The sequence below is a fragment of the Linepithema humile genome, chromosome 3, assembly GCF_040581485.1.
Source record: "Linepithema humile isolate Giens D197 chromosome 3, Lhum_UNIL_v1.0, whole genome shotgun sequence".
Lineage (NCBI taxonomy): Eukaryota > Metazoa > Arthropoda > Insecta > Hymenoptera > Formicidae > Linepithema > Linepithema humile.
In genome coordinates, this window is record NC_090130.1 from 7,967,894 (window position 1) to 7,986,111 (window position 18,218).

At 42.5% G+C, this 18,218-nt stretch overlaps 2 protein-coding genes across 10 annotated transcripts in view; one reads left to right on the forward strand and one right to left on the reverse strand.

Annotated features, from left to right (window-relative positions):
- The window catches only part of Cph (Chronophage), a 35,348-nt gene extending 29,127 nt beyond the window's left edge, over nt 1–6,221 (forward strand). For both annotated transcript variants that reach the window (XM_067351667.1, XM_012374339.2), the window contains one exon: nt 487–6,221. In XM_067351667.1, coding sequence (XP_067207768.1) covers nt 487–2,654 — 2,168 coding nt within the window. In that variant the 3' untranslated portion in view covers nt 2,655–6,221. The remainder of the gene's footprint in view (nt 1–486) is intronic.
- Nucleotides 1–18,218, reverse strand: part of LOC105676454 (far upstream element-binding protein 2-like) — a 293,337-nt gene that overhangs the window by 142,564 nt on the left and 132,555 nt on the right. For all 8 annotated transcript variants that reach the window (XR_010889222.1, XR_010889221.1, XR_001101389.2 and 5 more), the window contains one exon: nt 16,386–16,714. The gene's annotated coding sequence lies outside the window, so the exon portion shown is untranslated. The remainder of the gene's footprint in view (nt 1–16,385; nt 16,715–18,218) is intronic.

The following is an 18,218-nucleotide window of genomic DNA, read 5'->3' on the forward strand; positions in this document are numbered from 1 at the left end:
CGCCGTCATACTCTCGTGAAATCACCGGGAAGTCTCCTGTCATCGGATCATTACGATGTATCCAAAGCCTTATAATCGTCTTATTCGCAGTAATAATCCATTGAATTATATCGCAATTTTATCAACGCGGCTCTCTTGCTCCCTTCTCCAAAAATAAATCTTAATTTCGAAGGTTGCTGTATGTCTACATGTCATGTAAACATAAACAAACGAAATTATCTTGATGCTTAATTTTGATAACGTAATTTTGTTAAAGTAAAAATATTACGTGATCTAATTATCTGTATTATTGTTAAATAAAATATTAATTATAGAAGTAAAGAAATCATGAAAGAGTTAAAATCTCTGTGATTAGTGAATAGTGAATTTATCTAAGTCTTAACAGAATTGACAATATTCAAATTCTCCTGCTAAAAGCAAATTCTTCAAACGTAACGATGACAACTGTGATCCTTAACCACCGCGACGTCGATATATCTGTTTCAGAGCCAAGGTGGCTGCAGTGCTCGCAGTGTTCCCGGCGGCTGTGTTCGGCGTGGGAGCTTCTTCAACACGTACAGAGCATGCACGGCGCCCGCCTCTACTGCTCCTCCTCCTCGTCGACGAACTCGTCGTCGAACACTCCGGCGCCGAGTCCACCAACACCTACGCCAACGCACGCGCATCATCTTAGCCCGCCGAATCATCTGAACCTGAGTGGCAAGTCCACCGGAAGTTCCTCGGCGGCGAATTCTTCGGGCGGCACGAACACGAGCGGAAGCAGCGGCGGTCGACAGCAACTTCAGAGCTCGGCGTCTTTGGTGGGCGATCCACTGCACAGTTTCCTGAGGCTACCTCAACACCTAGAACGGAGTTTCCCGCCTATGTTCAGGCCGGATTTCCTCACCCTAAACCCCCTGGCGGGATACAGAGGTCTTCAAGAACTGCAGACAGCTACGAGGAATCTGCAAAACCTGGGCGATCCGCTTCGCGGTATAGACGGTTTGAACCTAGGTGATCCACTGGTACGCAGCTCGCTGGATTCTCTGAACAACGCCCGAAACTTGGCAAACCTGGCCGAGCTATCGCACGGCCGCGGCCTCGCCGGTCAAGCACATCCACCGCCACTCGAAGCGAACCTGGATTTTTACTCAGCGCGCCTAAGGAGCCTCGCTAATCCGTCCTTAGGCGCGGCTCCACCTACTCCAAGCGGTAATCCTACGACGAATCCCCCTCCCCCGCCAGTACCGTCAGTACCGCCAGTACCCGCCAGCAGTGTGCAGCAGCAGCAGCAGCAACAGCAACAACAGCAACAATCGCAACAGCAACCATCATCCCATCCCCAATCAGTGGAACCGCCTAGTCCGGCCACGACCAACCCCGCGAATTTATCTCACGGCATTCATCAGAAGGAAAACTCGCCGCCTTGCTACAGCCAGAGCCCGCTGGGCCACCACAACAACAACAATTCGACCGACAGCGAGAAAACCAGCCCGCCGGTCGCTTCCACGCCGATCATCACCGATTCCGCATCCGAAATAGTGTACACATGCGAAATCTGCGATAAGAAATTTCGCTTCCAGGGAAACCTGATCACCCATCGCCGCAATCATCGAGACAAGGAGAGGCAGTACCAGCAGCAGGAAAACACGCAGGACGGCCAGAGCATGCCGGCGAGATGCGAGGTGTGCGAGATCGAAATGACGAGCTACGCCGAGCTGAGGAAGCACATGAGGAAGGAACATCAAGAGCATCTGAACTCAGCCGCCAGTCCGCAAGGCAGCGTCGAGACGGTGCCGGACGACGGATCCAGCTGCGAAGAGAACATGGATCTGGACGAGATGGAGGAAAATGATCAGAAAACCGAGCGGGACGACGCGGAGGAAAATACGCCGGAAGATCTGAGCACGACTCAGGGACAGAGCGGCGAGGAAAGCGGAGGTCGGGTGGAAAAACCGGCCAGTTTGGTGGGCGATCTCATGGAGAAGTTCGGATTGAGCAACATCGCTCAGTACTCGGAAGCTTATCGGCAAGCTCTGCAGGAAAATCACCGCAGCGGTTTCCTCAAAACCGACTCGTCGTGCAACCTTGCCAATTCTCTAAACAACAACAAGGAGAAAGAGAGCGCGCTCTCGCCTAATTTTAATTCTTCAACAACGCCGAACATTTTCTCCGGCCAAGGCTTTCCCAGATCTTCAGGGCCGGATTTTGGCGGTCTTTGGCTGCCCAGTCCACATTATTTAGAGAACAACGAGTTTCGCAAGTCTAAGGCCACGACGTCCAGCCTGGCGCTCCAAGGACTACCGAGTCCGTTGCTGAAGAAGGAGCGTAGCGGTCGGAACGACACCTGCGAGTATTGCGGCAAGGTCTTCAAGAACTGCTCGAATCTGACGGTGCACAGGCGCTCGCACACCGGCGAGAAGCCGTACAAGTGCGAGCTCTGCTCGTATGCGTGCGCGCAGAGCTCGAAGCTGACCAGGCACATGAAGACGCACGGCCGGCACGGCAAGGACACGTACAAGTGCCGTTTCTGCGAGATGCCGTTCTCGGTGCCGAGCACGCTGGAGAAGCATATGAGAAAATGCGTGGTGGTGGTGCAGCAAGGTCCCAAGCTGGACATACCGTACCCGGTGATCAAAGACGAGGACTCTTCCCTCAGTAGCAAGGATACTTGATCCTGGAACGGGAGCCTACCGCCGATTCCGCCGCTGTGGCCACACAGGCCGCCATACCCGGTGTATTGAAGACGGAGATCTTTCTCCCTAGGGACCTCGAGGATAAGAGAGAGACACCTGACGAACAATTCTGAATCGCGCCAAGTCGAATCGATCTCGGCAGGAGAGCTCAGCAGCTGATGACTTCGGAAGGGTCTCTCGACGCAAAATGTCCGAGGTCACCTCTCGGGATTGAGAGAGGTGGTAGGTTGAGATGGTGATCTCGAGAATCTCCGAACGAACGGAGCCTGGAAACGGCCCGAAAGATCGACGAGTTGTAAGAAGTAACGAGATATCCAGCGAAGCTAAAAAAATTGACTGGTTCGAGGAAAAGACAATTCTCGCTCGATCGTGAGGACTCGAAGACGACATCCGCGAAAACAAGGATATAAAAAAAAAAAAGAAGGTACTCGACAAGAAGTCCTACTCCGCGTTTAATTCACTAGAAAAACGAACGAATGGTTACCAGTTTTGCGAGTCTCAACACAGCTATTTAAATTATATATCGCTATAAATAGTTATATTAAAGAATAATGAGAAAAAAGACATTATAAATATGAATCTGCATATATATATATATATACATACAGATAAAGATATAAATATATATATAAATATATACATATATATATAAATATGAAAACAAATGCAAATATAAAGAATATAAATATTATAAATAAGATAACGAACATAGTTCGCGACTTTATTATCGCATTTGAAGATTATTTATTTAATAATAGATATATATGTATACATACTGTGTATAACGTCATATATATGTATAAATATTACGAAAATCTGCAACTCACCGTGTAGGTGACTATATAGAGACAAATCGGAACGAAGTCTTTTTGTACATTGCACGATGTCGCTTCGCAAGATCGCGTTATTTAGGACTGATGCGTCCTCACATTTTTTAAACGCATCGATTTCTCCTTAGTCTGTAAGGAGAACGGAAGCGACTTCGAGATGATCCTGTGTGTACATATTTAAAAACATCGATATTCGAAACCCTGTTATATATGCATCAATACTTAAGATATTGAAAATAATTGATTTAAGTAATATATGAAGAAGCTAGTATTTAAGCTCTAGCTCGATCCTATGTACAATGTATTATATCTATTACGAACGATTCTTATCATCTTTATTGCTCTTATTGTATTATCTTTATTATTATTATTAATATTATTATTGTTTTGTAATATTATTATTATTGTCATTATTACTATTATTACTATTAGCAGTCTATTATTATTACTATTACGTTTGTCACTATTATCATTACGGTTGCAGTGAATTTAGGCGCCGCTTTCATTATTTTATTCCAATATTAAATTATTATCGCAGATGTTTTTAAAAGTTAAGAAAATGCCAAAGTTGTTTAGGTTTACGGCCGCTGAATTTGCGTCGCGCGACGCGTCCGTCGAAGTGAAAGAGTTGTTTAACAAATATTACAAGATTTTTTTAATTATAAAAACTATCGTAACTAAACTGACGATTAAACAATCTTGTGAACTATCTTAGAAGAAATTCCCCCATTGTGCGTGAAAATTCCCCTTCATCTTCGACGGTCACTTCGCAGCCACGTTGCAACTATCATCAGCGCGCTTTGTTCGTTGATTATATTTATTGCCGTCATGGCGATCGAGCCGCGCTCGGCTTTCGCAAAATCGACACCGAACGTTGATCTTGCGAAAATCGTTTCGCGGCCAAGCCGAGGCGCAACCAGAATCGAATTTCCGTTTTCTCTCGTCCTCGTCCAAGACTGAGGTTTTCGCGGACGACGCGACGATCGTTCTTCATTTTTGCGTTCCATTTTAAGTAGCGATATAGTTTTTCTTTTTATCTTTCCTTTTGTTTTTTTCTCAACGACGCCTCGTCGACGTAAACGTTTTCGAAGGGAACTGTTCCTAAAGAGAGAGATATATATATATATATATATGTAGGCAATAAGCTAAAAAAAATTACTCCGCAAAGAATGAGAGACGATGGAGAAGTGCGAGTGTCGACTGCATGTCTTTTTGTGATTTCATTGTGCGTGTTATCCTTCTCGTTCCGCGAATGAGTGTTGCGCGTGTGCGTGAATTCGATGGTGGACAGTATGAATGAGAAAACATAAAGGCGATTAAAAAAAACTCATATCAGATAGTTCTCTCGGTGTTAGACGTGTACGGCCCTAGATAAAATAAAATCTCTCGTTATCTAGTTAAAAGTTTGTTAGATCGATTCCTGAAATACGTACATGCCAGGCTCCGCGTTTATACGACATATTGTAAATAATGGCACTGCCCGTAGCGATGATCCGGAAGCAGAGAAAGAGCCGCGTCGTCAAAGAGTTGTTCAACGATCGTAACAAGAAAATAAAAAAGAATAAGTTCAATAGTGATTTTCTTTTCTCGCGTAACGGCGTGCTCCGTCGGCGCGTACACTCGCAAGGATCGTAAACGAAGGGTGGACACGAGCGAGACACAAGGGATGGGGGCGGGGGGGGGGGAGGAGGACAATCCCCTTCGCGCGAACGAGATCGAAAGAGAGAAAGAGAAAAGTTTTTCGACGGAGCACCGTGTGTGTAATCGACGAAATAAAAATCCATGCGGCACATCACCATACACGAATACGCATATTTTGATTTCGAAGAGTCCCTCCTCCTTCTCTCCTCTTTGCCTTTCTTATTCGAATATTCATCCCACATAGGACCAAGTTCCCTGTCTCACCGAAACAAAGGAGTGACACATGCAAATCTCGCGGCGGGCGATCGAACCGGCGGGATACGACGAGGACGAATTTATGCGACGCGGAAGAATATCCTCGCGCTAAAGGTATAAGGTGAACGCCGCAGTCACGGTGAACGATAATACGAATTCAGGATGCTAATTGCGCGCGGCGACTCCTGCTCGCGATTCGCGCCGATCGCAGGACATCGGCGTTCAGCTGATATAATCCGAATTATTGCACAAACTTCTCATTATCTCGATTAGTGATAACATATTGATCCGAGCGTCCCGTTGTGTCCCCCGGTTGGTTTCTAACATTTCTACAGGGTAAATCACGTAAAATGCTAAAGGATAATCCCAAAACAAACGTCAGGAGTATAGTCGAGCGAAGTATCTAGGCAGTCGACATAATTTAAAACTACGAAATATTTCCTATAATTATAATAAGAGAGAGAGAGAGCGAACGCGCGGAAGGATCCACAGAGTCGATTACGGGGGGGAGAAATGATAATATCGGAGCAGGGAAAAATTGGATTTTTAGGAAAAATCTTCTGATCCAGGGTATAAATAATCCGAAGCTCGGTTTCTAGTATGTGACCGGGTCAAACCTGGCATTGAAAACACTTTTAACCGAGGATCGACATTAAGGCAATACGAAAATAAAAGAAACTCAGGCGTCTCCGAGTAAATTCCGGCCGAAGCTTGCGACAAACGTCGGCCGAGCTTTCCTCGCAGGGGTCCCTAATTGTAAACATAGCAGATACGGTGTATGTCTTGTGCGATTCAAATAAACGACATTGTTTTTAAATAACCTACGTGGTCTACTCAAGATTTAACCCCAACATCTCTCCTTTCCTGCATTGAAAATCATTGTACGAATTAACTAGTTTTTTTTTACAAAGTATTTCAATCATTCAAAAAAAATTATTTCAAGACAAATTCTTCATTTGCCGTAAATTTTAAAATTTAAATAATGAAATTAGAAATTTTGTCAATCGTAATCTTATAAGAACACATTGCACTCGATAAATTTTTATTTATTCATAAAATCGCACATTCGTAAGTGGCTATATATTTTATAGGTAATCGTGATTGATCGATTGTGTGCATGCTCGAGAAACGAAAGATTCTCGCAGCCATTTGTCCGCGTCGTTGGTTTCCGATACGCCTCTATCAGGCATAGAAAGCTTGTTACATAAATTGTTTAACTCGTCTCGAGTCACTGTCATTCGCCGCCCATTGCATTGCATAACGTGTTTCGCAACAGCTTAAAGCTAGATTAAAATTAATTTATCACGTTATATTTATAGTATAAAAATACTCAATAATTTTTTCTTTACTCATATCAATAAATGTAATGTAAATGTCCAATTCTGTAAATTTGCAATATAATTTTTAATTTCAGCTAATCTTAATTTATAATCTACGTAGCATAACATTGTGATAATATATATATAAGAGAAATATAATTTTTTATTTACACAGTCGGCGAAAATGGCATAACTGTTTAATGAAGGATCAACTGTGCCATCTAGCGTGAAGCTGTAATGACACAAATGAAAATTCAGGTGAGATGATCATGCTGCACCAGTAAGATACTGAAGTGCATACCGGGTTGCCTGTTCAAAGGCTATCAGGTTAACGCATATCTTATATCTTTGTCTGACTATATAAAAAGATCATGCATAATTTGTTTGTAAAAATTTTTCTTTTCTTCAAATCTCTTATTTTTAAAACATTGTTTATTATACGTCATTATGTATATTCCAGATAACGAAATGTTAACAATGTAAGCAGACTGACAGCAAATTTGATTAAATTTGCTATCAATTTACCAACATCGCTAACATTCTGCTTACTACGGTATTATTAATTATGCATCCGCAATATAAACTGATTTATAATAATTTCAAATAATATATTTTAAATTTCGTGACAGAGAGAGAATAAAAATTTAATGTTGTTAATTTTACATATAGAAATATGCATATTTAATTATACACATAAATATTTATTAAATATGTATATACCTTTGAATAAATGTTATGTCTAAATTGTTTATGCCTGCATAAACATATGATAAATTTTCATTCTTAAATGTTTCGAATAATTTACCAAATTCTCTCTACGTATATGCAAGTAATAATCCAATACTTCCTTTTAAATTAATTCTTCGTGCAAGAATGCAACCAAAGAATTGCTGGATCTTCTATCCAATTCGCAGATGTAAACTACAAAATATGCACCTCGACTTAATATTATCGTCATTTCCTATCCTATTTTCCATCCTATTTTCGCCCGCTCCGTTTTCGCATTGAGATCATTCCGCGGATTCCTCGAAAACCTCAAGCGAAATATAGATCACGAAGTCCGGAATCCACCGTCAACATCAGATTAATCCGCCGCTCGGTAATCGAGAGAGGGAGACAGAGGGTAGAAACACAGAGCTTTCAAAGCTTTCTCAGTACACGTCTGCCGGTTTCAGTCCTTGTTTCGCGGCAATCGACTCGGCGGGAGCAAACAGCGGCATCAGAATGCAAAGTTAGGACAATGCCGTTAATTTTTGGTCGGCCCCCATTGTTCTCCGAGCATATTCATCTGTCAACTAGCGAACCGACTTCTGACACATTCTCTGCAGTCGACGCATTCGCGCGATCGAGCCGAAAGGACGCCCTAGCCGATTCCTAATCCCTACTGCGAGATAGCTCTGCGCATTTCAATATCAGCAATGCCGACATTTCCGTCGAGTAAGCCTCGAAAATAAAACGTACATCTCAACAGCGAGCCGAGAAATTCACAGATTTCCGCGAATGATCGCGGTCAATAGTTTCGCCGGCCTCTTCGGGCCGTCTGAATGCGTGTTAACTATGGTGACGTCACTACAATGGCGGACACTAATCTGCACGTCAGGAACAGAGGTACCCCAGCATTCACTCCCACCGCCAACCCTTTCCGCGATGCCGCTTTCGTCCCTGATCTGTCGGTTCCCCGGACAAAATATGTCAAACACTCGCGCCTCCCCCAAATTCCGTTCCGGCCATTTCCGCGTCATAAATAGTAGGAATGTATTCTTATTCTAATCTGTGTTTATTTCTTGCTTTGATAATAAGCAAGCAACGACAGATTGCAATCGCTTATCTTCACGAATATTATCACAAAAGATGTTGTAACAAATAATTTATGTGCTTCTGTCCTATTTTATTCATAAATAATATAAATAAAAATCAGAATATTTTTAAACAAAGTAAATAAATAAGCTATTACGTTCGTAAAAAGAATTAATTTGTAATGGACTTTATAAAATTACAAGACAAAATTATATTTAAGATTGTTCATATCAAATTTGATATCGCGATAAAAAAAACAATTTGTGAAAATATCACATTTCCGTCTCATCGTTAAAATCGATTATCAAATAGCATTTATACAACGTTAATCCAATCATATTTGAAAACATATTAAATAACAGAGCATATTATTACTAAATCACGATAAATCTTTATATCGAGATGTCTAATGCAAGATTAAAATATTGAAATCTGAAGAAAATTGCATTAAGGTAAAAATAACAGTTCTAAATTTCTTTAGCTAAAATATAAAATTTATGAGATAACTCGAACAGTATCAAAACAATTATTATTGAAATTAATATCGTAATAAATTTTTCAGAATCCGCTGGATGTGAATATACATGTTTATGAAATAATTTCGCCAAGGCGAATAATCTCTGATTCGTGCGCCAATACGTTGTTGCTTGTGGTACCTCGCCATTCCCGTTTTCTCGCACCCAAAGTACCTGAACTCGAGAAGCACCGGTGCAATACACGGTTGCCTGCTAATAGGAGGTACAGTCCGGTGTAAAACTACTCAGCTGCAGCGAGCTCAGACCAGGGCTGCTATATACCCTGCAGCGGGAGAGACACGAAGTGTCAGCGCAGAGGGTTGCAGTTCTGGTCACGCCACTACACGCTAGCTGATGGATAATAACCGCTTGTTATACATTACTTGCAACTATACTTGGGACAATATTGACCTATGATAATAATTTTATATACGCTGTAATCTCATATAATAAAATATGACAAATACAAATTGCGCTTTCGACGCAATATAGTGTTAAGATTTGAAATATACTTCCCTAAACATTTAATATAAATTGCGTACAAAAAAATTTTAACAGTAAAAAAATATTTAATTTAACGTAACTTTAAAAAAAAAATTTATAATTTATGGAATTATAGTTATTAAAAAGAAAAATATGAGCTAACTTGCAAAATTTAATTAAAAATATTTTTTTTATTAATAAATTTGTTCAGTATCAAATGGTTAATAAAAATAGCTTCTTTTTAATTGCGCACAATGTTTTATCGCACAGAAAATCCATAAAAAAATGTGTATCCAGTAAACAAATGAGTAATTAGCCAGTTATAGAACACTAGGATAATTTCATTAAACATAATGGCTCTTTATCGCGCACTGCCGCGGCGCGTTGTTGCTTCGGTGTCTTCGTGCTGCGTTATCTCCCGGAATTTACAATTTTAATTTAGCGAGTCGCTCTCAGCCCGACGAAAAACTCACGGTAACGGAGGTTAAGTACCTAGGGAGACCATGAAGCTCGAAGTTTGTTAGATCGCGGAATTAGTCGGCTGTTAAGCCAGATAAGCAGTCAACATGGATGAAAACAATTGCGCCGGATTAGCCGGGATACTCCGACGGCGACGGCGCCTCGTCCTCGGTCAAAAGATTAAGTAATGATCATTCGTCTTCCGGTTAAAGCGGCCGCGTGCTTCGTGTATATCGCCTCCCACCCGGACGGGGTGGAAGAAAAAGAAGCGGAGGAGAGCGAGAAGGCGTTTTATCTCGCAAGACCTCGGCGCGATCTCGCGGAGTTACTCAAGCAAATTTGTCGAATTATCTTATCGTTGAACATCTCGTCGTGGCCCGGCACCGCGATGTCGAATTAATTTCAATCTCATTACTGCCGATACTCCAACTCGCGACCTTACCGTCCCTCTCGGTTTCCCGATAGAAGAAACGGCGGGGAAGTATTGTCGAGCGGGATTCTCGATGTCGCGGTTCTTTCTAAATTGAGCAGATTAAAGTCCTAAATCAATCACACTCGAATACTGTTGTGCGCGCATCGTTTAACAAGAAAAAAAAAAAAATAATACTTGATCGCCGCGTGCATGAAATACTGCAATATTTAATATTATCGACAGTCAAATTAAACTGATGTTGAATTTATTTTCGCACTGTAAAATGTATGCAATGTCGCATTGCTATAACTGCTCGGATCAATTTTCCGTGTTTCGCGAACGCGACGGGGGACAATATATTTTCCGATAAGACGCAAAAACTGCGCGCTATAGTTCTCTTCGCGGGCGCGCTATTTGCATAGTTTACGAACGTCATATGCAGTTTGCAGTCACTCGAGTACGTATTTTCGAACGACGTAACGCGACGTGTGTTACGCTGTTTTCCCTGTTTTACTGCGCAGCTGTGTAATTCAATTCCCGCGAGCGTGTATCGTGTTAAGGTACAGATCAGCGATATTTCCCGGCGACAAGAACCCACCTCCGAAGGGTCAGCATTCGTCTGAGAGAAGGGTGAATTTGACCAATCGGATGCGTGGGTTGGCCACCCCTCTACACTGACCAATCGAGATTCTCTACGATGTGCCTATTCGCACGGTCCATTCACACATACGAACACGTTCTAACGAGCTGACAGCGCGTCGAGCTGTAGATTTAATTTTTACATTATGGTTAATTGTAAAAAAATATTTACAGAAAAGGGAGTAACAAAAAAGTGCACTATGACACTGTACAAACATTGCCAAACGTTTGAAAAGCATGACGATTGAATGTACGATTGACTTGAATATCGATTTGATATATAATATATGACAATCGTTTGCTTTAAAATGATGATAATAGATATGTTGGACTTGTGATAAAATTTTAAGACTCACAATCAATGTGAAATTGAGGCTGACCGCTTTACGGCTTCTCGATTATATCGTGCTAGAAATGTGTATTTTTAGCTACGTAGAATTAATATGAAATACTTTCGATACATATATTTAAATCTAGACAGTTATCCGATAATTATTAACACTAATTAAGTTTCATCATGTCGTGCTGATTGACAGCAACCTCAAATTAACCCTCACTTGATGTAATTAAATTCGGATAACGTAACTATAGTGCGGCGGAGTAAGTATAAACTGCAACAAGGAAATAGTATTAAATTTAATTAGTTTAAATATCCGGAGGAACATAAACAATATCTGAATTTTCCGTAGCCCGGAAACAGCGTGAAACAATTTCACTTTATCGCTGGAAAAATAATGCGCGTAATATATCGCAACACATATGCGATTAATCCACCCAAATTTCGCACTCTCTTCCGCTTCAATATTATCGTTAGAGGCGCGAGTTCCGCGCGGCTTTTGCAAAATTCAGACTCGGCGGTAGGAAGGTAGGTACCAGGCCGGCGAGATAATAATGATGAAGTTCGGTGTCCGTGTAGCCGAGTGGCTGCCGAGACCGGGGAGGGTTGAAGCCGGCGGAAGGAGAAAGGCAACTCCGTCCGGAGGGGGGGGTGGCGGTGGGTTATACATTTGAGTACATAAATGTATGTAACTCCGAGTTTGTGTTGGAGTGGGCGTCGGCCATCTTGTCCGGTGGGTATTGACCGAGGCGACCGCCAGGCGAGAGAGACATGCCATGGCGGGCAAACCACCCTCCAGCTACTACCTCCGGCATTAATTGCTCTTATTAGTTAAATCCGCGCGCATCGTCGTCATCGTTGTCGCCGTAGTCGTTGTCGTTGTCGTCGCGGCGCGGCGACATGCGACGGAAAAAATATCGGTCCCGTCTGGATTGTCTCTTGTTTGCGCGCGTGTGTTAATATTGGCGCGCTCGTGACGAGACCGGAGGGTGGTTGAGAACGATGTAAATAAATGTTGTTTACGATACAAAATTCATACGAATGGTAGGCTAGCTTTTGGTTAAAAGAAAGATACGTGCATGTTACGGTCGGAACGTACTTGTTTGCGATCATCCCTTGCAATCTTTAAAGTCAAATGAAGAATCATTGTTTATTATTGAAGGACTAAAGACTATTAAACTGTAATTGTGTGTCTTGGTTTAAGTGCCGTTGAAAGTATTAAAACGACTATATTGGAAATTTTATTACTGCTGTTCTTGTGGAAAATTTAATGGTATTACTTGAACTACCAATATTGAATTTTCAATGGTAAGAGAGTTTGCTGTGATCGTAACTTGGCAGTAAATATAATTTCCATCATAAAAATTGCTCGAAAAATCTTCCAAAATTAATATTATGCAAATATGTCCGAATAATTATTTTATACGATTACAATTATACCATTTGTCCCCATCGATTGTCGAGCGTGATAATTCGCGTCGCATAGTGTTCAAATTTAGATTTCGCTACGATACCAAAAGTAGAGTTGTCCATCTCTAGCGGAGCGATGATAAATACGAGATGAACGCCGTTTATGTTAGATTCAAAATCTCCTTTATAAGGTACAATTATTATACGAAATTAGCCGCAGTTAAACTCGACGGGAACGAAACGGGGCTGACAAGCCTCCGCAGTCGCGTTCTTAAATAAAAGTTTCCCGTTGAAACTTTAGCGATAGTAAGAAGCTTTGAAATTTGTAATTTATCCCACTATTGCAATTTAAAGATGTACTTATTAAGTTGCCATAACTGTTATCCCGAAATTATCTATTTGAACTCTTATTACGAATAAAATTGTACAAGATTTGTAATGTCAATTATCAATTAACTGTAATGAAATCAATCTCTTAATACAATCTATATTTAAATTAATATTCAAATATATATTTAGAAAGCAAAATTTTGCTGCACAGACTAGTTGTCACGAGATATTTAATAAATTAATTTAATCGTCTATGGCAGTTTAATTGCTGTCGACATCTCATCAATATTATTTCTATCGAAGAAATAATTCGTCAACGATCACTGTAGTTTCGATTTAACCTACATACCGGCAAAATCTCGATGCTTATATCGGTCTTTTCGGAGACATGTTAAAATTCACGATACATCTTCGATTCCCACCGTGATCCATTCGTCGCAGCACCGGATGGTTTTCTTTTTTTATAACGTCGAATCGAGCGACATTCTATCGACGGCCAGGTACCTATCTCCTTTTTTTTTATGAGAAAAATGAATATTTTACAACGCGCACCTGACAAACTGTTTAAAAACTCAAGCGTGGTGAGACCTATTACACTAAAGTAAAAACCACGGGAGAAATTGTATTTTTTGCTGAAATTTAAATTTAAGTTCTATTTGCATCCATGCTATTCGCGGCATCCTGATTGTATCTCCACTCCTTTTCTCGGATAAAAAGTCTTAACATCGTGAAACTTCTCACGTCCAACTGACTTACGTCTTTTGGTTGTCCCCGCAACTCTCTCCCTCTCAACCCCTCCTTCTCATCCTTCCGTTTTCTCCCGTTTATTTTCGCGCACGATTCCAAATCGCAATTTATTCGCGGCGAGGAATAAAATTTGAAATCGCAAAGTTCCGTAATCATTTCGTGATTATCGACTCCGCGATGCGGAGTTGGCGGATCAAAATAATTCCATACGCTTCGCACAATTTTCTCGTCGCACATATGATGTTCCGCCGACTTGTCGATAATTTTATGCATTTAGCGGATCGCACGAAAAATATAAAAATATTATTTTGAATTGTATTATTCTAATTTTAGAGAAAGGCTTTCGATCGCGTAAAAGTGAAAGCGCGGAAAGAAAGCAGCTCGAAGAATGGATGTACAACTTTTATGTAAGGCAAAGACTGGATGGTGCATCGGCGAGTTGAAGGTTGAGCTTAACGGAAACTCCAGGAGTTTCATTTAAGCGACCCCCCCGTGTAATGAGCGTTGCGACGCCCGTCGTTACAAGTGCGATCGTCGAAATTCTCCTTTCGAGTCGGCACGTATGCAACTGGCAGAAACAACGGACGCTTCTGCGGCTATGCGAAAATTCCGAAGGTACGTACGTCCGTTCGCTCGTCGTTCGTCTCGCCTCGCTTCTCCTCGTCTCGCCGGCGAAAAGAGAGAGAAGCAGAGAGCGTGTATACGCGGGAACTCTAATTCACGCCCGGCATTTCGCGCGGCGTGTATTTTAAGGCTGGTCCCGGCTCTAAAATTCCACCCTTGCCCGAGCGCTCCGCTTGCCCAACCCTTTCTCACTCTCTCTCGCCCCTTTCAATCTCCAACTCTCTCTCTCTCTCTTCTCCTCGCTCCTCGCAGCCGTCGCGATCTCCGTTTCCCTCAAACACTCGTCCTCTTTGTCTCGCCCTTGCTTACTCACGGCACATCACGTTCGTCCCTCTCTATCCTTTCTGCCCGCCACCCTGTGTATCCCGTTCCTCTCTCTCTCTCTTCCCCTTTCCCTCTCCCTTTCTCTCTCACTCTCGTTTCCCTCCCTCGTACGCGGGAATAACGCGAGCTAGGTAGTACGTACGTACTCGGTACTCGGTGGTGGTGGGTATAGCGACTGTGGATATAAAGGTTGTTCAGCGCCGGGGCAGGGAGGGCGACTACGGGGTGAGGTGACGGGACAGAGGAGGACGAGAGCGAGACAAATCGAGAGTCAGAGCGAGCGTGCAAGGCGCGACGGAGAGACAGCGTGTAGCGGCGAATGCGAACGGAAGGAGAGAACCGAGAGAGAGAGAGAGAGAGAAAGAGCGAGAGCGAGGGGGAAGGAGAGAGAGATAGTCGGGGTTCTTGGACTCTGTGTAGTGGTGCAAGGGTTCGTTCGACCCTTAAGGGGTTGTGGCTAGCGTCGGTCCCCGCTGCCCCGGCCCTCAGCCACCACCGCGTCCCCTTTACCTACCGCTACCTCCACCTCTTCCTCCTCCTCCACCTCCTGCGCCACTACTATCCCCTGCCCCCCTCCGACCCCGTGCTCCTACCGCTGCTCGTCGACCACCCAGTTAGCCACCCTCGTAGCCACCCTACGGCGAGCAAAACTACCCTACCGCCGGCGGCCATTTTACTCTCCCCTCGCCCTGGACTCGCCAAATTGTAATCCGAGTCCCTGGAATTCCGGGCAGAGCAGCCGTGGTCCGGCCTCAAAGGAGGCTTCCTTCGCCCTCTCGACATACCCCAGGATAATGATTAACGGAGTACTCCTCTTTCTCGTCCTCGCGACTCCGTTCTACACTTCGTAGAACAAACAGAGACGTAGCCGCGTCTCCAAATAATCGCGCGAAAATCCTTCGTTTAGCTGCGCGACGCGACTATTCGCGGGCAATGTTTTTACAAGCGTGTATCAAAAGCCGCTTCGGCGCGGCAGAATTATACGGCGCGAATTGTTATGCAAATTTCAAACCGCGTGCTTTCTGTATCTTCGTGCGAATGTTGGTAGAATGGAAAGTTTGTTAATGGAACGAAGATCTTTTCAATGCGAAGTTTCTTGATACACAAGTTGCAAGACTACTATTGTACTGAAATTATAGCTATTCTTTTCGATGACAAACTTATTTACCCCATGTTTTGTCCGGATTCTTATTTTTACACTTGAAAATTACGCTTCGTTTAAGCCAATAATATTCTAACCTTGGGATATAATAAACGATATATCGATTGGAAACTAAATTTCTCCAAGATCAATCGTTTATCAGTTAAAACGCATATGTAATGTCGCGAATATAGACGTCTCGCCAATCCAATCGCGATCTGTCCTTAATTAACACTTACACCAGAGAACCTCGGCTCGAACGAGCCGAGAAATGCGAGGACAATAATTTCGTATCTCCACGTACCGTCTTATCTGATTGGGCGGACGGTATCGGCGGGAAATTCACGATTATCTGTTTATGGGACGGTTAATGGGGATCGTGCCGAGTCGCAACAGTTCGGGTTTCGCGTCTGCCCGACATTGGCCAATAATATCGCACGTACTTACCTGACGGCGCACCTGCAACACGCTGTACGAAATTAATGTCCGAGGAAGCAGAAAGGAGAACGGAGCAACACAGGAGCGCAGGATGAGGCCGGAACGATTCCTGGGTGGGGCGTGTTCACTCATACGTTTATTTATCTCGAAATTTTCGAGATTTCAGATTGGCGCATTCGAAGCTAACAATCGTTCTACATTAACTGTGATCACGCGATAAATCTTATCGCACCGATTAATCGGTAGATTAATCGACTAGCTCTTAAATTGTAAAATTAATTCTAGAATATCTTGATCGACGGAGATTTCTTGATGAATTGTTCGGATATTCGTCGATTCTGTAACATAAAAGAGAGAAAGAAATCATTAGACACAGGAAATTTGCTTATCAACAGATTGCATTTGGAGTTAAGAATTTTAAGCGATAGCGTGTTTGAAGAATTCTGAGGGAGGAAAAAACGAGACGAGATCCTGTCGCAGAGTTATAAACGGCGTATCGTCTTCGAGCACTATTTATCTAACTCTGGGGATAGATTTTATCGCCTTGAATATAATTTGTTGTGCAGCAACATTAGCGGTCGGCACAACATTTGTCATTCCGTGCGCGCGCCTCTGTGTTGACAGCGCTCGCCTCGTTCGTGGGGTAAAGTTCACCAAAGAAACCGGAATGAAAACTGGATCATCCGGTAACGCAATAGTCCAGGCACACCCTGCGTTGAGTGACCACAATCGCCCGTGTAGACAAATTCGCGGCAGTGGTGGTCAACTGGTTAGAACTATCTATATTAATCATCACTCGCATTCAATATCACGCATAAAAATCATTATTACATTGTAACATACGTTTTATATATGTTGCTTTGCGCATTACAACAGAAATGCATAAAGAATTGCATATGTTTAATGTTTCAAAGTGTTTCATGCAAAAATAACTATTTCCTGAATTAATAAATTCTATTTAATGTAACAAAAGTGTCGTGTAAACCAAGTGAAATTTTATTGTGGCAAATTTCACAAACAAAATTAATCCTCTTGCAGGTATAAATATATTCTGTAATTTACAAAAACCTTTGAAATTTTGAATTTGTTTCGCAGCTTGGAGATAAAACAAATAATATACATTTGGATAAACAAATTATCGTGCATATCTCCTAAATATTTTATTGTTATAATTAACTAAATAAGTGTTAGCAAGTCTCTGTGCGAAATAAACATATTATTGTCGATTGCTTCAACAAGAGGCCCGAAAGATGTTTCTTCAATAAAAGTGCCGTTGCACACGTCGTTGCGAGCTACTCGAAATGTTTTACATTGCTCCAACTATCGACCCCGCCGACTTATAGGATTCCAGCTGATCGTTCATTTGAAGAACGCTCGTCGGCAACAGTAGACGCGATCGCTCCGTCCAATTTTCCGGATTTCTCGTGCACGAACTTCCGCTCTGAAAACGAATGTGAAACGAGAAAAGGAAGAAGAAGACGAAAGAGGAGCATGTCCTCACGAAGGGAGAAAGGGACCCGCTTCTCCGTCGACGGCTTGCTCTCGGATACACGCGTGCACATATCAATATCGGCCATGCATGACAAGACGCCTGGCTGGACACGCCGATAAAAACGAAGAGGGGCTCCTCTCGCATTCCAACCGCGCCATTTCTACATCCAGTCCTAGCACTTCGACAAAGTTGCGCGATACTGATTCCACTTTGTGTGTAAATAAAGAAGAAAGATTTGTGTTAAGGAAATTTCAATATTTATGTTATGGCAAATAGTATGCTTCATTAAAAACGCGCAAATTAATCGTTTCTTCAATATTTGTGCGGAAAATTGTAATAATAATTGTGGA